We start from the raw sequence: 21,763 nt of genomic DNA, 5'->3' as shown, positions 1-21,763 counted from the left end.
CACGCACTGAATCCACAAACATACCTTTGCTGGTTTTTACCTTTTAACTTCACCCTAATTCCCTGTGAGTGGAGGATCTGGGAATGGCCCCTGCAGCGTTCAATGGCACCATCCCTCCCATCCACAGGGCAAACTCTACTGTCAGTCCAGGGCTTGAGGATTAAAGCCCCCATCAGATCTGTGCCAGGAAATGGCTTCTTACAAAGGAAAATCTTTAAGAGAATAAAACAGTTTTCTTTCTTGGCTTCAAGATGAAAATTGGTGTGTTCTTGCCACTTCATGGGGGAAAAATACCTTCGAAGCACTTTACCCTCATCTACATAAACATTTGAGCCCATTCTCCCCTCCCCAAGCCTTCCAATCATTTCTGAAGTAAAGGTGTATTTAATAACAGTACATAATGAAACAGCTTTTGTTAAGATTTGACAATGGATTCCAAAAGCTGCAAAGTCATTTAGAAACACATTACAGTGACCACCTCGGTCACTTGGATCCTTTGAAAACTCCGCACATTGAAAATACTGCCACTCTTAAAACAAGCAGCAAAGGGGAAGAGATAGGGCTGGAAGGACGAGGAAGTAAAACACAGTGAGCATCGCCCTTCCTGGGAGGAAAGGATCTGCAGCAGGCCTTGGACTGATAATTGAGAAACACGTCCAGCTTCCTCCAAGGTGAGAAAGCCTCTGAAATTCCAGAACTGGGGGCCAGAGGAAGCCTAAGCCCCACCAGACCAGGGGAAAGAGTCTGTACCTCATCAGCTTCAGACTGACGTTGTGCTGTGTGCTGTATGCATTACACCGTCAATTGTTAGAGTAGACGGAGCTGTCCTCAACCTGCAGAAAGCTTTCAAAAAAAGCGTGGGCTTAATTAACTGTATGCAAAGGGAAAATCCCAACTCTCACTGCTCAAAAGTCAAGTTTTCATAGTGCAGAAACAATTCCTTAAAACGAAATAGTTCGACTGTGTTTTTTGATCTTTACCATCTCTAACATGTTTTGCGCTGCTTCCTGTACAGTCCAGCACACCAACCAGGGTAAGGTGATTTTTTTAATTAACAAGCAGAAAGGCAGAAAGGGGAAGCTTTACATTCTGAGGAAAGACAGACCTTGCCAATAACATCCTGTGTGTTTTCTGACCCAAGAGTTATCCTGCAGGTGAGCAGAACGAGTCCATAGGCCATTCCATCCAGCAATAGCTGGATGCTTTCAGTGGCATCGGTCTTGAATGGACTGGTGAGAAGGGAAGCAGTTTTGTATTCTTACCAAGATGATCCATTAAGGAGTGAGCAGGGCACTTGGAGCTTGTTTGTCTTCAGAAGGAAGAATAAAAAGTAAAAAGCCAGCCTGGTGTTACCACCACCTGTTTAGCAGTCTATGGGAGCATTTGCCACTGTCAGCCCTGTTTTTGGACTCTCGGAGCTTCCCTGTACTATCCAACATGAATTTGGACAGTGATATCCATAACTTTGGCAAAGGGACTGATATTGACACCACCCAGGAGTTCCACCTCCTGCCTGTACTAGCTGTTGAAAGCCTGCAGCGCCGCAGTACTGCTCTTAACAGCATCAATTGGACAAAGACGAAGTTGATTTTAAGCAAAGCCAGTCCCTTGCCCATGTTAAAACATGGGAGTGCTGGCAAGAAACTTAAAGATAGTCTTTTGGGACTTCAAGTCCTCAGCATGGACAGTCACAACTATATCCACAGGTTTCTTAATGATCTTCAACCCAGGCAGTCTCCTACTCTGACACTATGTTTTGGAACTATACATTGACCTTTAAATTGGCAGGTAACCGCAGGTTTGCTGAGCCAAAGGCCTGAAATTCATTCTCTCTGAGCTGATATCTCAATCCACCCTTCCTTCTCCCCCTCCCCCTTCTTCTCATTTTTATAATTAAACATCTGAAAATACTGCTTGTTGGGTGGTATTTCCAGCTTCAGTCACTGCTGGCTCCAGCATAGGAAAACTCCTGTTCTCTTCTGAATACACATCATCTGGATTCTTCTGTGTGAACTATTTTCTGTTCTTCTTGGATATTTTTTAATGATATTTTTATTTGTATTTACAATGGCTGTGCAAGAGCTCAATTGATACAGCCTGCGTGAGTATGTTTTGCTACATAAACACAATTATTTTTGTTATATACACCCACCCTGTGCAAGAAATGACATTGTAGGCTCACAAAACTGTAATGCTTCCCATATGCTGAACTAACTAGCTGTCTCAATGGATCAAATATAAATATTGATGCAACGTGTGCCATTTCACAAATTAATCATGTACAGAGCATGTTGGTTATGACAGATTCATCTACGCTGCCAATTTTTTGTCCATAATATCCAGTGTCCATTGATACCTCCAGGGATGGGCCACATGAAACAGGAATGTACATACGTGAGCAACTGACATTCAGATCCGAGGGTAAGACACTTCTTATTTCTTTGTTTTAAACATGACTGCCCTTGTGGAGGGTTATGGATGCCTGTCAGGATTTGTACACGAGGATGAGCCTGGATCCCTAATCAAGTAGTTAATCTGTAAATTACATCTATTTCTCCTCCACAACAAATTTTGTGTGATGGATTGAAGTCCATGTAGAATTTAGTTCAGCAAATATCCTGTTGTTTCCCAAGCCTTCAGATTTTATCCGAATCAGAGCAGCTCTGTTCAAACAGGAGACATGCACAGCCTATTCTAAATTAGCATTATCGTATCTGCATTAGATATGCAATTACACTTGCCCATTGTCTTTGTGTTTAGATCCTTTAGCAGTTCACAGAGATGATAGATATGAATATTTTCGATAACCACTTTTTCACATGTAGAGCTTGAAGGTTGTGTGTCAAACCCCCTGTGTTCTGGCAGCAGAGCAGGCTGTACGAGCGAACATGCAAATAATACACAGCCTTTTCCCATTCCAGGAAGTCCTTTGCTTCTGTTCTTTGGTTGCTTTCTGCAGCTACCCCTTTCTGATCCTTCCAAACCAGCTTCATCTGAATTAACACCTCTGACCTGATTCCACCCTGCCTCTGCCCTGGTTTGCACAAATGCCAAAGGCTGCAGATACCAGAGGATTCTATATCAAGCACCCATTCTTTAGAAGAGGCATCTATCATGTCAGTTCTGGATGTGAAAATTATATATATTTATCAGTATGCGATAGATCTGTAGCCTCCCTTCTGGTCGATTCTTGGCTGCTCACGCCACAAGCAAAATCTAAACCCCTCCAATGTAGATATCACGATGAATTGTCTATTACATGTTCTCTGTGGGTTAACATAGAAGAAAAATCAGGGGAAACAGCATGATTTTTTTTCCTATCCCACTGTAAAGTACACCAAGAAGGTAGTAAGATATCAACAGTGTGTTGTTTTTTGCCGCTGCACCTTACTCATCAAAAGCCTGATACTCTTTTTAGGCCTCAGATGACATTGCTACAAACCCAGAAACTGAAAAAAAGGTAATTATACAACAGGTTTCTGTAGTTCAAACAATCCTTCTGGATTTTGTGCACATATACTATATCATCTATCAAAGTACAGTGCTAAGCCAAGCTGCTGTATGGGGACAAGCCACCCAGTCTGGAACATCTTGTACCACGGTTTGTAATGCAGAAATATGAATAATACATGGAAAATACTCAAGTGAGGAGGCAAAGCCAGAACTGAATGCATCAATCAAATGCAAGAAGTGGGTACTGAGTGCATAGAAAACTGTTTGCCAGCAAGTTGTCCAGTAGACAACTGCAATTTATCCTCTGCCACTTGTGGCCCCGTCCTGACACTCTGCCTATCCAATTTGCCAAAACTATTTTTGAAAACATGTCCGTTTTCAAGTTTGTGTTCCTCTTTTATACTGTATGACAATCGCTTTTGGAAGAAAGTCGTTCTATAATATTTTTGTTCTGCCAGGACAGCCTAATGTGTGTCTTGTCATCATTGAATGTACTGTGGATTCATCAGCAAGTTAAAAGTAGCTGTGACACGACAAAACAATCATGAGGAAACTGTGGATAGAGCCAAACATCTTCACCTCTTAAATTGTTAAACCACAGCCTTGTGATTTAACACAAAAGACTGCCCTTGATCTCTAGCTCAGTTCCGCCATACAGGAGGCCTCTCTTTTCAAAGAGACCTTAGATTACATGCTGAAGTACAATCTGTAGTCCCCACTGGAAAGTTCTCATGCTATCATGAGCCTCAGACTAATCCTCCTTTGAGAAAAGCCAGCACAAAGTCATGTGCGTCATAACAGTCAGCTGAGCAGCTTGTCTTCTCCCCACACCACTGCTGTGTGACATCTGACACCTTTTTTAGCTCTACTTCTGCCAGCACTTTTCTATTAACATCGGCAGCACAAAGAGAGTGAAGAGCTGTACGAGGTTAGAAAGCACACTGCTTCCATGAACGTTGACTCATGAAACATACACCGACTAGTCTTGAAGAAGAACAAAACCCTCAGGGAATCCTCTCTCTGAAAGCCATTTGTCACTTGAAGAGAAATATGAGAAGATAAAAGCAATCTGAGATGCAGGTTGCACTGCCCTACCCCATCTTCACCATGACCACAATGTCCATGCTAGAGAAAGCTAACTGTGGAAGCAGACAAGAAAGAGAGGCTGCAAAGCTTAGATGAGCACTCACCCTCCTCTTCCTCAGATGCATCAGACTGCTCTTGTTCTCCAACCTGCCACAGATTTTCTGTCTCTGAAAAATCTCAGCAGAAAAGAAATTCTCCTTGCTAGAAGACTATGTGAATTTCAAGAAGAAAAGATCAAAGACCTACACACACATTGAACAAAGCATCTAGTTTGCTCAGAAGATGGTAAGGATAAGTGCATTTGTAGTTACTCCACAATATTTCTTCTAAAGGCCTAGCTTTATAAGGTGCTCTTCTATTTTTGAGACCATCTATTGAAGCCCTTACGTAGCTTTTATTTTGTCCTCATTCTGGCAAACTTCTATCACTATCACAAATGAAATGTTCAGCCTCAAAACCAACTCTAATAAACAAGGACAGGACAAAATTGAATGAAAACCTTATGATTTGTTTTACAGACAAGAAGGAAGATTATAAAAAGTCTAGGTGACTTAGGAACTCCTATGCTAAACTTAGAGCTGACTTTGCTCTCTGGTACTTCTGTGCATGACCAAAGTTTAACCAAGTTTACTTACGCCAGCTACCTTCAGGTGTAAGAGATAATAAATACAGGGATGCTGCTGCTTAAGATGATTTTGTTTCAAGGATAGTGAGGCTGAGACCAAAAGATTTCATTCACACTGGTTAGACTGGATCTCAGCTCATGGCTTTAAAATGAAACTGTAGTAAGTTCAGAAAGTACAGCTGAAGGAAAACTCTCCTCCCTCAGTGCCCAAATGCAGTTAGGATATTTTGAGGCTTCAGAGAATCTGTTCCTGCCTACCTTCTCAAAACGCCCCTCTCCTTGCAAGAACAGTTTTTTCTTTGGCATGTTCATCTACATTCATTCATCATGCAACAAGGATGCATGTTTCATTTAGGAGCATCTACTGCCGAAGGGAAAAGAGCTATTATGTTTCCTGGACTAGATGTTCACAGGCAATGGTTACTGCTAATTTGTCTGTTACACTGTCAATGTGTCATTCCTGCCTTTGAGAGCCTTCAAGTAGAAGAATTACACAAGAAAATAAATAACAGTATTACCACCCTTTGATTTCAGCACTTATTCTTTTCTCCAGGCCCCCTGCAATGCTTGTTGCCAGGCTTTGTCTACACTGGGTAAAGAAATGAGGAGAAGAGTAATTAAATGAATATGCCGATTAAATTGGTTTAATAGGCAGCTAGTTAGACAAGTATCTATCTGTGGCAAATGGGGTACACAGTCACATATGGCAATTCTCAGCGCTAAACTGCATATAAGGCAGAAGAGTATTATAAATGAGTTCACAAGGCTTTCAAATCTGCTCGGCTTGAATTGATCATTTCGCATTTTCTCTCAGCCAGATGCAAATGGACTGAATGTTCTGCAGCTGTCATCACCTCTCTGCACAGTTAAAGGCAGTTGCCCCCGACTTAGAGTGCAATTTGCTTTTCATGACGTACCTCCAAAGCTCTGTGCTCATAAAGGTTTTCATTTGGAGGGGAGCTGGCTACTGCTCCTCACTGGAAGGAGAAAATGTACATTGCCATAATGTCTGATTTACCATTTGTGGCTGATCTGAATGTTTGGAGCAGTAAAGCTGGCTGGCCCAGAGTAATGGCCAATGGCACACAGCTGGAGGTGCACAGCTGGCCTTACTATAAAAGGTTATTAATGGATTTTGTAGTTTTTTCAGATACAGCTGAAAACAGAGAAAAATTAAGTAACTTGGGATGCACCATGAACCTGGCTCTATGCAAGCACTTTGTATATTAAAGAACACATAAAGAATCAAACCTGTGCTGGCTCCCCAGCAGCTCACTATTCAGATTCTTCATTTGAATAAATTAGAAGGACTGAATTAAACACGCCTCTTCAGCAGCAATTGGCAGGGAACAGTGTCTCCTGCAGCAGTGCAAAATTCAATCCGAGCAAAGATTTTTCACTTATCTCGTTGCATTGCTATTAGTAAAGCTGCATTATGCCCCCAAAGCCTCTCATATACCCAGGTGAATATTGTGTTCACCTATCTCCCTGCCTGGAAGCCTCAAAACATTCAAAATTGCTAGTTCTTAATCACTGCTCACACAAATCAGAAATAATGCCAAATTTGGCATGCCTTGTGCCCCCAGGGCAAACCAGCATATCTCCAGTGAAGTTTGTGGATTTCAAGGGTGATTCTAGAAAGCTGTTCTGGTGGATACAACAGGCTGGTGCATACTGAAAAGAGGCATTCCTAGCATAGGATACAAATCTGGATGAGGATAAACTTAGAGGAAGATCAGCCAGGAAGAATCCAGCACTGGTAAGGTTGCAGTATCCAATTCAACTGTCTTTCACATCACTAATGTGTGTGCAGCAAACTTCGAACACATGCTACGTGATCAGGAGACAAACCACGAAGTGTTTGCCCTGTCATAGTGTCCATGACAAATGACTTGATTCCAACTGCAACACATTGCTAGAAGCATCCATTACAAATGACTTCCTGTAATTTATGATCTTTAAATAAACATTCTATTTTCTCCTTTCGCTTGTCCAAACCCTAAATCTCCAGTTAGTATGGGTCTACACAACTCCACTAAATTTTGCAAGGAATCTGAAATACCAGCTCTAACAGATGGCCTCCCTAGGCATTCGATGTGCTGCGTTACAAACTGTCTCACTGCCCAGCAAACCCTGAAGAGCTGTATTACAAAGATCTCCCACACCTGATTTTGGTTCTATGTGTAATTTGGCTAGACAGAAACAATTATCACTGTAACCATTATAGTCCATCCCACTTTCACTCCAGGAAAAGGGACCAAATCCGAAGGCTCTTGAACAGAGTCCTCTTCATTTCCATTCTTGACTTGTCTGACCAGACACAGAAGGGAACAAGCATGTTCAGGGTTTGTCCAGCCCATCCAGGGACTAATAAGGGGACACTGATTTTCCCCTTGTGGGAGAGCAGAGGGAAGCCCACCCTGCATTCTCTCTGGTTTGCTCTTTATGTGACCCAAGCAAAACAATGCACATGAGAAGCAAAAGAAAACTGCCTTGGGCTGTGCTCTGGGCTGCAGGATCTGCTCCTTTAAACTTGTATTTTCCATTGCGTGGAGTTTTAAAACCTAGTTTGTGGGAGGAAGGGAACCTTTTTCTTACTGTAAGGGAAAAGGCCTTTCAAACAGTTTTGATGGGTCCCTACACTAACTCACCTTGGCATTATCTAGTAATACAGTTGATAAAAATCACACAAGGGAAGCTACTGGCTCATACCGCTGCAGGAGCCAAGGAGCAACTGGTATTAAAAAGCTTCCTCAATATTTTTAGACAGGAATCAGGTAGACCTGAAAAGCATCATGATGCTGGCGATGTAACACTTGTAACAGGGTGGTGACAATTTATAATCCAGTTTGCAGCATCAGTGGTTTTTCAGTGATTACTCTAATAGCCAAAATGGAGCAGTTAAGCAAGCCAGATCTCCACTCCCATCTGCTCCCCTCAACAGAAGTCCCTTCCCACCCAAGCCATTTGATGACTACACACAAGCAAATGTGATCATTGAACATTACCAGCTGTTCAGTAAGAAGCTCGTACCTCGGGCATTTATCATAATTCTCAGACCAAGACACGGGGCTGTGGGGCTCTTGCAATGGGTCTTATAAAATAGGGTTGCCCTCTCACCTCTGAGACAGCCCCCCAGCCACCCACGTGGACGCCTGTTCTTCTAGGATATACACAGCTGCCCCAGACTACACGTAACACTAGAAATAAAACAAAAGAAAGTTACTCCACCTGGCACTTGCCATGTACACAGAGGTCGGTCTCGTAAGGCCCACATGGAGTACCATCGAGGACTCTGTCTGTCACCAGCACAGGGGAATCCTTCCCCAGTGGAGAGCAGAAGAGCTCACAGGGCTTATCTGGAAAGAGAAATACCAAAGCAACTGCCTTTAGGAACAGCACAAACAAGAGTTTTCAAGGCAAAGGTGATGCAGTCTCTACATGAATGGATTTGGAAAGATACCTGTTGATATTCTCATCTTTGAAGAAACATGAGCCTTTCAATTTAGGCCTGTCATTTCCCCACTTTAAAATATCAATATTCAAATAGTTACATTGATGAGTCTGGTCTTTTAAGACACAGAAAACCATTTAGTCAGTGCATTTCTATGTATCTGTTTGCGAACGGAACATGCTTGTTACAGGGAACATTCAGCAGCCTGATATGAATGACTAAGTCACTGTGTGAGTGTCTCAGACAAAATTCAGGCTGCAGCCAGTGATTTAGGAAGAACAAGTTCTCCAGTCCATTTCTACTCTTGATGGACTGACTTTCTTACATCAGTGTGCCCGTAAGAACAGTTATATACATAAATTTAAAGCATTCTTGCATACATACTACCTACTATTTCCTTGAACTGATATTTGTGGCCCTACAAACATTTCTGTCAGCAAACTATGCAGCTAGAATATCGACAGAAAGAACCCCCAAATTAATTCGAAATACATCAGTAGAGAAAAGTTGCATTTTTCATCCATGCTAATAGCAATTGTTATATTACATATTACACCTGGCTTTGGAAAAGCTACCATTGTGTTTAGCTAGAGAAGGAATTGAGTTAAAAAGCTTTTTCAAACATTTGTATTATTAGCTGGCAGCATACAACAGATCTCAAGGTTTACTGACTGCATTTGCCATACATTTAAGTAACAGATATTTAGGCAATACAATGTTTTTCCTTTTAAGCTGACTCCGCTACTCACAGACTTCATCCAGGGAAGAACCTATAGACATTCAAATGGAAACATGTTTTGTTCTGCACAGTCAAGTACTTCCACTCCTCAGACATAAGAGAGGAGGTTTGCCAATACATAAGGCTAAGTGGCATAGGCCTTTTCTAAGTTTCCAATGCAATCAAAAACCTGCAGTTAGCTCCCACTTCACTAAAACATGTAAGTAGAGTTCAAGTACAGTGGAGATTAGCTCCAGGTTTGTTTAGATCTGTATCTATTTAAATGCTTCTGAGTGTGGCGCTTTGATATGCTGAAAAAAGGTACTGGAGAACATTGCATAGGTGCTCTAACACGCTTCAATAAACAATGACACTGAGATGGGAAACCGAGCTGCCCTCTGTCCATCTGTCTTGCTTGACAGAGGATCTACAGGCATATCCTGTGGATGTTCAAACTCCCTGCCTTGTGTCTGATGCAAAGCAAATTCACAGAGGCTGGATTTTGATTTCACTTGCAGAGTGAACAGAGGAGCTGGGAAAGCTGTTGAAAGAGCAGCTTGTGCAGGAAACCGGTAGCCTGACCGCCTCTGGACAGCCTCTCGTAGCAAGATCTGCTACAGGCCAGGAGAGGTTTCTAATTTGCATTCATGGAAACTGGGGTAACATGGCTCAGGTAAGCGAGGCTTTGGTAGACAGTGAGAACAATGTTGTTTTCTTGTATGTATTATCTCGTAGCAATATCTCATTGAGTCTTCAGGTGGCCAAAAATTGGCATATTCCCTTTCTGTGGCTGAATGAACTTCCCACTGCAATATGCTACTTAATTCTGGCAGCACTGATCAGAGAAGATCACTGAATCATCCGTTTTTTCCCCTCTCCTATTTACAGGACTCTCAGCAACCCGTAGTTTCTGACTGTAAATGGAGAAAGGAGTGAAACACCTCTGGAAAAAACTGGGAGAGTTTTCTGTGACTGAAGCTCGTCAGGAAAGTAGCTCCGCATTGTGCATTCACCCAGCAAAACTATCTGGGGAGGGGAGCAGAGAGGAATAAAAAGCAAACCCAGACTGTCTCCTGGGGCATCTTAAGGAATTGTGCTCTTGGAGGCTCTGCTATGAGAAGTAGAATGCTGTCCGTATGCTTGTCCCGGTGTCAGACCTAACTTGTCATTGCTAGCACACAAAAGGGCTTATCAAATGTCTGGTCTTCTAGTATCACTTCCAATACCACCCTCCTCTGTTCAGGCCTGTCATTAAGATAACCAAATGAAACCAGCCTTGTCTGTTTTTCAGCAGAATGCCGCAAAGGATGTTTGTTTCTGCAGAAATTCAGTAAAATTACTGAAAAGAAAATTGGTTCTGTTCTACCTCAAACCAGGACAAGAAAGGACATTATTACAATCCTTTTTCATATCCCCCCAGCATCTGCTGGAATAGAAGCTGAACAGCAAAATCCAGCACAGGAAGCATTAAAGGAATGTAAGTAAGGCAATCATGCCGAAATGCCCAAAATTGACACACATCAAAAATGTCCCAGGAAACCCTTCTTTTTTCAGTTCCAAATTAATTTGAACATTTGAATGTTCAAGCTCCCATTCCCAAATACCTGCCTGTTCAAACTGGGAATCAAGTTAAGGCACCTCTCCCCAAGTACTACAAAAAGGTGAGTGAAGAACTGACAGCTCTGTATCTTCTGTTAAGAAGGCTAAAAGACGAGCAGGGCAGAACCAAGAACAACTAATTGTAATTAGTCTTTCAGATGTAGCTAAGGGAACATATTGCAGCCTTCTCACCAACACATGCGAGTATTGTGGATGAAATCAAGACGGGTTGAGAAGCCGCAATGAAAGAACAGCAAGGTCGTACAGAGGAAGACGAAAAAACTTACCATCAATGATGACAGCTGTCAGGAGGCTTTTTTTCTTGTTGGTGTATCTGTCGTGGGCCTGGCACTGTTGGTCCCTGAAGCTTGGCACCCCTTTAGGGCAGGGTAAGTTCTCACACACAGTGTGCTCCACGCTGGCTCCCCGGCAATTCTTCCCGCCTGGTCCCGGGCTATTGCAGGAAAGACAAACCAGGGTCAGCAGGAACAGCACAGCTACTCACAGGCACACCTTCACCTAAGTTTCCCTGCCCAAGGCAACTCTGGAAATAGTAGGAATGTTCCTTGCTAGAGGTCCAGTCCTGCTGTCAGTGTCCCTGACAGAAAACTATTCAAGCTCCATTGTGGATCCATAACTGGCTTATCATAACAGATGGTCTGTTACAGAAGCATGTTCTTTGTAGCATCCCATATACAGATCAATAAATAGAGGCTGCCTACACAGTGCACACCTCAGGTAAGAGGTAATGCTACTCACCTGTGGGCACTAAGCAGTCTTCTTAGAAGATACAGAGTGTTTAACTGTTTGTATTCTGGTCACGATCCAAGGGATTTGACTAATTTTACACTGCTGTCCTAAATTTCTTCATTGACTTCAACAGCAATTCATTCGTGTCCTAACATATTTTCAGGTGGAGCAGGTAAATGACTGCGAAAGAAGGGAGGAGTGCGCGTGTGTGTGCCTGTGTGTTTGTGTGCACCAACAGTTTCAGGACAGGACTTGAAGTAAGGTACTCCCAAACTTTGGGCTCTGCCCTGACATCAGGCCGGAGCTCTGACTAACCTTTCCTGTGATATGGGACAAGTTTCTTAACTGATGCTGACTTGTGAGGGTTGGGCTTTGGAAGGTGCACTGAGCGTGACACCTAAAGTCTAAGTATTATTTACTTTTGCACAGTCAGGCAGTTCAGAAGATAATTTGTAGTTCCATCAGAGATATCAAAGTTAAGTATTTATATTCTTAATGGGGAACCTAGAGGCACCATGGTGACACCGCTGTGCCCAGGATCACACCAAATACCCAAGAGAGAGGCAGGCAACACGGAATGTTTCACCGTTCTTTTCCCACCATTCGCTTTGCCCCCTGCCTCAAACACTCTCAATAACGGGGACACAGCAAACACCTCTTCAGCGTATGTCCTCTAAGGTTCTGTTTTCAGCAATTTGAAACTAAAATAACACAGAAGTAGCTATAACCTGTACCGTAAGTAGGGTGTCCAGAAACAAATCAGTGCAGCAGATAATCTCCATCCACGAAAACCGTGCCATTTTACACATTTGGTTTTTAAACGTGCAGGAAAGGCCACTAATCCAACATCAGGATTAAGCACCTGCAAAATCTATTTATTCTTATTTATGATTCCCCAGAGAAGAACGAAAACTCAAACTCTGAACAATAGCCTATATTTTCTTTGCAAACCAAACCAAACCACTAATAACAAAAAACCCAAGTAAGCAAAAGACTTAGCCATCCTAACAGATAATTTCTTTAGCTACTTACTGATACTCTTCTGAATTTGTCACGTACCTATCTCCACAGCTGTAATCAGCAAAGACGGATACGTTCTTGCTTTTCTTTAACAGATGGCCACAAAAAGGACCTCCAGCCAAATTCCAGTTTTTAGCAGTATGGCATTTCATTCCAAAAGCTTCTTTCCCCCTCCCTCCCAGAAGAGCAATGAACATCAAGTTGTATCACTCAGCTAATTAGAAACCAAGGCCCTCATTGTATATCATTTAGTTGTGTCAGTGGTCCTAGGAAGAGTTGCCCTGTTCATTTACATGCTGGCTATAGGACTGGGTCTTTGATTTCTTAGCTGTGCTGGACTTGATGAATTCAGCATTTGGTGCAACAGAAACATTTGATTCTGCAAAGAAGAGCTTTATGCCAAATTTCAGCCTAGATCAAATTTTTACAGTAGCTCCATAAATCCCAGAAAAAGTGTTTTGTTTTTTCTTAAATGGAAATGCTGGTCTCCAATGACACTGTAACATCACAGAGAGTCACCAGAAAAACAGCCTGAACAAACGCCTGCTTGCTTGCACTGCTAACACCTCTTTTCTGCCACGGACACGTGCAAGGCAGCAGATGTGCTGAGACTGATCCAGAAATCTTCTGGGAGGATTGTGTCTGCTGCCGTAGACTGGATGAGACAGACACTCAGTCCAGATGACTAGAAGCACAATGCAAGCTTCTTCCCACGTGAATCCTGCACTCAAATACACGAACTTTGGTGTCAGCACCATCTCTCTGGCTACAGTAAGAGATGTAGCCATTGAACGCAAGTGACTCTCTACATATTTGTGTGTACATGCACAGGAAAAGAACAAAACAAAAAAGAAATCAGTCAGAATACCCAAAGAGTAACAGAACACTCTCTCAAGAGCAGGGTATCAAGATGATGGCCATGAAACAGGAGCCACAGCAGGACTGCTATTTGCTGTCTTCATCAGCTGTTGCCTTGCCTTTAATCTTAAGATGTTGTTAACTTGTGAGGAACTTTCTATGTTTGCCAATGCAGACTGGAAGCAAGAAGCTCTCACTGTTGGTCATAATGGTCACTGGCAATAAGAAAGTAATAGCCAAATCCATTAGGAGACAGACTTCCTGAGCACCCACCACTCCCAGTCAGTGGGAGTTACAGGAACATAGTGCCTTTTGACTTGCACTCCTCTGTGTGCAGGCTCTCTCCAGGCTCTTCAGCAGTCTGACCTGTCTTCCCTTTCTAATTAAGGAGCAAAATGAACTGCCTCCAGCTGATGTAGTGTCTCCCAAAATCAAGGAGTTGGATGTGCTCATCTCAGCAGCCACAAAACGATAGAGCATCCTACAGATCTGGGGGATGTTTCTATTCCCAGTATTTCAACACAAAACAATACACTCAACAAGACATTCCCACCTCAGCTCCCCTCTGTCTGACAGCATCATACTTTATTTGGTAGTATGTTGCTGCTTTCTACTAGACTAACTCTAGTAAAACACTAGTAGAATATAGAGCGTCTATTCAATGGGTTCAAAAACAAGCAGATAAACAGACATGGGCAGGCAGTCGGAGAAACGGACAAGACATTGCTCTGCCATGCTGATTATGTTCTGCTCTTACTGTTTGGGTAGGGAATGCAGAATTACCGACAGTAATCTTTTACTTAACGGACCTCTGTAACAGCATTTCAGTATTACAGACCTCTTGGCATGTTTCAACAGGATACTGGGGGTTTTCATCATGTAAGATGAAGAAAAATGACAGTCACTCTCTCCAGTCTCACACAGTTACGTAGAGCTTGTTCATATGCCTTTCTTTTCCTGCTTCACTTCGTGTTTGTGGCTTCATCACTTCCACCTCTCCAAACGCTGAGGCCAAGAGCCTGGGCTTCATCTCTATCAGATTCTGCAAGAGAATCTGAAAGGAAAGATCCCTGTAATCCCAGGTCTCAAGCCCTGTATAATACGGGCTCTAGCACTGTCTTTGATTTCCAATAAACAGTATCATTCAAGCCCACCCTGACACATGCCTGAAAAAGTGACTGTGCAAGATCTCCTGGTAGACAACCTCATGGCCATCTTCCACTGTATTTGTGCCAAGAGAATCCACCCACTAATGGAACTGAAGAAATCAAAGCCCATTTATACTACCATGACCCTTTTACATGACAAGAGGGGACTGGAAAAGGAGTGAAGATCTCATTCTGATGCTCTGTTTAAGCCAGTGGTTTTCTCTTCAATCCCACTGTACGACAATAGTCCACAGCCTAGACAAGAACACAAGGCCGTACAACTCAAACGTCTGCATGTGCAAACTGGCTCATGACACGCTGCCTTACAACCATTTGTAGGCAATGCATGCAAATACTCCCAGAAATCACAGAGAGGAAAAACCAAATCAAACGGTGAAGCAACTGGTTTAAAAATACTAATAGTCCCATAGGCTCAAAAGTCAGCTGGCAGGAGCAGAGATTCCAGTTAAAAAAAAATAATAATCCCAAGACCAAATATATATAAAATAAGAGATAAATCCCTTAGCCAATATTTTTGGACAGTGAATAAACCAGCTGCAGAAGAAGTGGGCTGACGCCAGGAATTTGAAGCAAAAGAAGATCACGTGTGTATCCCCAGCCAAGAATGTATATGAGCAAGAGAATTTTAAAATCAGTGTGCAATCTTGGAGGGAGCATTTCCTGTAATTTAAGGAACGATGATGAATGGATTTAGGTTTGGTCAGCACTGTGGTTAAAGAGACGTTTTGTGGCTGGCAGCAAAGAAACCAGTTCAGTCCCTTGTTCAGGAATATGAGCTGGTAAAAATCAAACCTGGACATTATAGACATGCAATTGCAGTTCAGCGTTATTTAAGGAGACAAACAAACAAAAATATCCCTTTCACATGAATACAGCTCAGCAGCAGCCAGGGTGTGCCTATCCATCATCTAGGCATGTCTTTAAAGTGACTATGTTGCTAGCCAGAATTTCAGCCCCTATTTAAAAAGAAAAGTTACCTGTGCTTTGTCTGTGGAGAAGACCTTAAAATATGAATAAAGCTAGAGATACACAACTTGGAGGGCTGCTCTCAAGATCATGAGCACCCTCATTCATCTCAGAAGTTATAATGCAGACAAACAGGGGTGGTCAGTTAAATGACCACCGTGGAAACCTGTTCAGGCCTCCCATAAGAAGAAAAGGCTTCCAGATGTGCCTCAATTGACCTGAGGATGAAGGATGGCACATGGGAGATAACATCACTTGCATTTCTTCCTGAATCAGAAAAAAAATCCAAGCCCAAGCAGAGAGCACAGGCTTATTTGTAGTCACTGTGCAGGAGCTAAACAGCACCCACTGCATCTGTGTGTGGGAAAACTTCCTTTCCGTATGGAGCACTCCCTGATGTACAGAATATCTCAAGGTGCTTTACCAACACAGCTATATGACACTATGACCACTGTTAGCCACTCTATCACTTCCCAAGCCCAGAGCCAGCACACCCTGCAAAACTGAGCTCTAAGACATATTGGCTGAGTTTGGTCTGTAGATCCAGATCAACCCCTCCTCATCCACTGCAATGTTGGAGAGGAAAAAGCACCATTTTTTCTGCCATTTTCTGTATCTATGTTTGAATAATTGCAATGGGCCACTTCCAATGGTAACACTTCGAGCCACTTCCACAGAAGTTACTGAGTCACTCCAGGATTTTGACCTGGTCCTTGCTGCTTGTGAACAAGAAATCTCTTTTGTCCTCTGCACAGCTCTGCTGCCCATTTCTTCCCTGCACTCTTGCAGCAAGGATCATCTAAGTGCTATATGCAAAGAGAAATCAGCATGATGTGAAGACTTACGGGGGATTGTCGCATTTCCGCTGTCTGAATCGCACTCCTGTGCCACACGTCCGGCTGCACATGCTCCACTGACTCCACATGCTCCAATCTCCATCGACATGCTCAGGGATAGGAGTTTTACTGACGCACTCCCCAGCTCGGCACCACTGAAATGCAACTGTGTTAGCACAGGCTGGAAAGAAGCCCTGATTCTTGCGAACATTCCTGCACAGGTGGACTTAAATGGATGTCTGAGACATTACAACAAGCCCATGTTCAAGTCTGTAGAGATTCAAGGCTTCAGTGAGATGGAGGTGGGAAGACGAGAAAGGGAGAAGGTGAAACACAGAAATTTAAGTGTCACCTTCGACGAAGCCCTGAAGGGAGTTCTGTCATTAAAAAAAATAATCACAGAATTGAGCCCCATGCGTTATAAAGCAGATAATTATCTAAGCGCTAAGACTTAAAGCCACACTCTTCACAGAAACCGAGTCCAAGAAATTATACCCCAAAGCAATGTCTTCATCAGCAGTATTCCCAGTATGTACAAAATAATTGAGGTATTTTGGACCTAACTTGGCTAAAGCCCCAAACAACCTTTGATTCTATTAGGTTGCGCTGGCTCCTGACCAAGCAGCAAACTTGGCCTGTTCTGCTCTGTCCAGTACACGACACAGTGAGCACTGCTAAGCAGTCTCACGGAAGAATCACCAGGACTCCTGTAGTTAGAAAAACATTTATCTAAAAATCTTTTGTCTCAGTTTCCTCGTCATGCTTTCCATGACCCAGCTTTTCTTGTCATTGTTTATCTGCAAGCAAAGAAAAGGCCTCTAATCTTTGATTTTAGCAACGAACTTTTTAATTTTACTCTTTCGTACCTCCCCAATGGTACAACAATCAAAAAATATTAGAATCCAAACCCAGTAAGTCGGGGGCTGGCAGTTACCAAACCAATCAGGTTCCTTTGCAGCCTGGCAAGTTATCAGCCACACTGGGAGAATCACCCACATACATACATTTATGAACCACATACCACCTATCACAGCCCATCTCAGAGGTCAAATGTGTTCACTAAAGACACCTTCTGTTAGCACAGCAGGTGAGCTGGGAGGCAGCAGCTCCGCCTCGGTAACTCCCACCCACAGGAAATCCCACTAGCATTGAAGCCAGTTACTGGAATGGTGATTTTCATGGGAGGGAGGATCCACCAATCTGAGAGTTTATTTTGCGTTTCTCATAACAATTTTCTACATCAACCTGGATTCTGGAAAGCCCAGATATGCCTTAGTCATCTGAGTATATAGATACAGTACCGCAAATGATACTTCAAAAATAACTCACCATCACTGAATTTGAGCTCAACACATTTTGAGCTACTTTTAGAAGTAGCCTCTTTTCCTTTCCCCATCTTTCTCCATTTCCCAAATGTCAGCCTAAATGCTCTCCACACTTTCTACTTCAAATATAGCCAAGATGACTACTGCCTCAGCTTACCCGGAAAAAAACCTCACTTATGAACGACCACTGGCAGCATTGAACAGAAGTGACAGGAGTGAGCACCTAACATGACTCACGGGGTACTCGGCCTGTGCACTTAAGAGTGAAGCACAGGGTTTTCCTGCAGTGTTTGTAGAATGCCTAGACCACAAGAACTTGACTACTGAGGTCTCCAGAGGCTACCGAAATACACGTAACATAAAATCAGAAAGACTTAACCCAATCCAGCTGTTAATTGTGCAGTTTCTGTAACAGAATCAGTATAAAATATGGGTTTATGGTAAATACTGAACATCTTGGAAACATTATTCCACAGACAATGCTGGAAAAAACAAAGTGATTGCTACGGAGCATTGTGATTACCTTGTCTGCGCCACATTCAGTGCCATCCAGAGGGGGGTCCAACTTTGTTTTACACGATGTATCTCCTTCCACCAAGCACCAGAGCCCAGCACACATCAAATGCTGTAATCACAAAGCAATGAGGTGCAGTTATTACTTTTGGAGATGTCAGCTATCATTACGGGATACACAGCAAAGCCCAGGCAGTCTTTCTCAAGTGAATCCAGAAGGATCTAGTTGGTTTGGGAGCAATTATTCTTTAAGGATAGATTGGCATTAAGTTGTGGGGCTAGAAACAGAAAAGAGACTGATAGATGCCACTGTCAGGAACAAAACCCACCCAAAACAAGAAGTGCATTATTTAAACAGATTTCTTTTCACAACAATAAATCTGGCCCATTAAAAAAGATGCTTTGGAACCATGCCACATGCTTAGGTGTCCGAGCTGCTTAATTATTTGTATTTTTTAAAAAGATATTCAAGTAATACTCAGGTCAGCCCTGCTGGACTTGGTGGTAGCTATAATCAGCCAGCAATGCCCCTTGGGAGAAGACGACCTGAAGGCAGAATGAGAAAGAGGAAAGGATTTCATGGCGTGCCATGGAGCAGAGGAGGAGCTTGGTGACAGGCAGGGGCAAAGGTAATAAAGATTTGGTGGTGAGAAGTAACTGCTAGAGACCAATGTGCTAGGGAAGGTGAAAAGTGAGATGTGAGGTTAAGAGCAGCACGAGGTACAGCACATCTCGCTACCAGACTTGAAACACATTCTGGGTATCACTACTCAACATTGCTGCTCTGCTCAGCCAGTGTGTGTTGCAGGGATATTAATGCTGACCACACTTGCGTGATCTGTCAGATCAATAACATTTTCAGAATTTGAGAAAAAGAACCAGGAAAAGGGGCTTTTACATCATTAACATTTTCCACAGAATCCACCGTGCTTTGCATTCCATGAAAGTGGATGATTTCAATACAGTGCTACAGAATCGAGTACCAAAAAAAAAAAAAAAAAAGAAAAAGAAGAGCTACATTTCTTTCCACTATTGTTCACATTTCTATGTAATGGTAAAAAGATGAGAAGCCTGACTCTAGTGCCAGCTGGTCTTGTCAAGATTTATTGCACCTCATTAAATAGTTGAGTCAACACACTTCAACCTTATGGTTCTTTCACAATGTAATGTAAGAGACTGTGGGTGCTTGTGTGTTTTGTGTACATGCATGTTGGTATGTCTACATAAATCAGATCTGTACAGCAGAGGGTGCAGACGAGATAAATCCCAATACCAAGAGTGATGATGTAGAACATACCGAAACAAAATAGTTATCGCAGCAGTATCTGCATCCTGTTTTATTTTGACATTTCTTTCTGGAAAGAGGATTTTGCACTATTTAAACCAAAAGAACATTCACAAAAACTAGAAGCAGACAACACAATTCAGCAACATCTTTTTCAACCACAACACAGAAAGTCATCGTCAAACAAACAAACAAAATACACCAGGGAAGCCTAAATCAACGCATTTTCAAGACATTTTCCCCAAACTAATAGAGCATATGGGAAAATACCAGACTTTGGTAATTTTGACTAAATGACTGTGACTAATTAGTGGTTCACCCACGGCTCTGAAAGCACTTAAGCAGTAATTAGCCATAAGGACATCACCTCCTGTTGTACAGATAGGTATACTGAGGCAGAAGAATCGACAAGCCAGAGATTTCAGGGCTTACTGAGAAATCAATTGTTCACACTGCAGCTCCCAGATTCTCAAAACCCTGCCTTCCCTGGAGAGGACTAAAATCAAAAAGTAAATCAACTAACCGTCCACAAGTGTCACAGAAAGAACGCTAATCTAGGCAATAAACCACTTAAACTGAAAAAGCTTTTCTCCTTTTTTCCTAGCTGTACAGCTACAGCACCCCTGTATTTGGTTTAACTCACTGGGATCTAAAGGTGAGGATTTTTTATGTTAAGCCTACACATAGGAATGATTAAAAAGGATTCAAAACCAGTTAAGCTATGTTAAAGAGCACGTCACGGACCTAAGTGGAAGGTATCATAGGAGGTTCTAGCCACAGTGGCAGGACATGCTACATGCAGCTACACGCCACAATTAAATGCAGTCTATGAACATGATAGACTTACTAAACTCTAACAGTTTCTTTGCCATTACAAATAATTTTATTCATGACTTATAAATGTTGTTACTGTTAAGCCAAGGTCAGGAATTAATTGACAATCTGGACTGTCTCTTCTCCCTTGATGATTGTGGACAGTGATGTTGTGAAAGCACTACCAGCAGTGCCTCCTTTCAAACTGTGGCTGGGGAATACTGATCATAAAACGAAGGGAGGCTTCAGAGATGAAGGGTGGAGATAGCATGTATTTTCACTTTTCTAGGCTTCAGCCCCTCTCTTACACATAACCACAAAGCTTCAGAGCAGAATCTGATGAGAAACTTTCAGCCTGATCTCTTGAATGACCCAGAGAGAAATTTTGCCTCATGGTTCCAAAAGGAAAGCCTCTGCCTTCTGCCAGAAAGAACATCCTGGCTGAAGATGTAATGGAATTCACTACATCCCTAAAGACGTTGTTTTAGACACACATGAGCACCATTGCTACATATCTGTACATTTTGCAAGGCCAGTATTTGTTAAGCTTCAGCTTCAAGTCCCTTGATTGTAAGTTGCACCTAAATTAGTCAGGGTTAAATTCCCATCTTTGATGTAAAACTGGGAGGAAGAAGGGGGGGTGGTGGTGTGTGGAAACAGAAAATTGTAAAAATGAAGCAACTTTTTGTAAAATTTTGGTTGCCAACCAGGATTCCTCCATAGCTCAGAAGAAGGTGGAAGGCGATAAACCCAGCTAGCGTGCCCAGGTAAGAGCCATGGCCTGGGGGAAGCAATGGGCACAGATAACCTCAAACAGGGGTGTCTGCACCAGCAGAACTACAGAACTGAGCCCAGCTACGGATACAGCAGGCGCAAATATTCACATACACATGTGTATATATGTTTGTGAGTATATATACATGTATACACACACGCACACACATGTACGGATAAATGAGGAAAAATCTCTCTTAGCAACACCAACCTTTTTGAAATTTCCCATCTTTGAGGTATGGAAAACATAGGATTTTTATAGTATCCCTGTGTTTGATTCCGAACACTAAATGCAAAGCATATTTCAGGAAACAGTTACAGAAAAATCTGGTAACTGCGCTTGAGCTCTGTGTTCTAGTGCCATACCACTACAAAGCTCAAACACTCGTTAGTGCAGTCCCCTGTATTTAATACAGCATTCAGATACCCCAGCAAAGATTAAACCATCAGCTTTAGTATTGTATGTTCCCAAGACGTTTTATCATGTTAATAGCTCATTTCAAAAGAGATCATATATCC

General features: G+C 42.5%; 1 protein-coding gene across 2 annotated transcripts in view; it reads right to left on the bottom strand.

Annotated features, from left to right (window-relative positions):
• The window catches only part of ADAMTS17 (ADAM metallopeptidase with thrombospondin type 1 motif 17), a 187,474-nt gene that overhangs the window by 59,159 nt on the left and 106,552 nt on the right, over positions 1-21,763 (bottom strand). For both annotated transcript variants that reach the window (XM_074601294.1, XM_074601293.1), the window contains exons 11-14: positions 18,383-18,484; positions 16,544-16,689; positions 11,223-11,389; positions 8,396-8,523 (exon numbers count right to left, since the gene is read on the bottom strand). In XM_074601294.1, coding sequence (XP_074457395.1) covers positions 8,396-8,523; positions 11,223-11,389; positions 16,544-16,689; positions 18,383-18,484 — 543 coding nt within the window. The remainder of the gene's footprint in view (positions 1-8,395; positions 8,524-11,222; positions 11,390-16,543; positions 16,690-18,382; positions 18,485-21,763) is intronic.

Source organism: Larus michahellis, chromosome 9 (genome assembly GCF_964199755.1).
Source record: "Larus michahellis chromosome 9, bLarMic1.1, whole genome shotgun sequence".
In the NCBI taxonomy this organism is placed as follows: domain Eukaryota; kingdom Metazoa; phylum Chordata; class Aves; order Charadriiformes; family Laridae; genus Larus; species Larus michahellis.
This window is presented reverse-complemented; position numbering and strand designations above follow the sequence as displayed.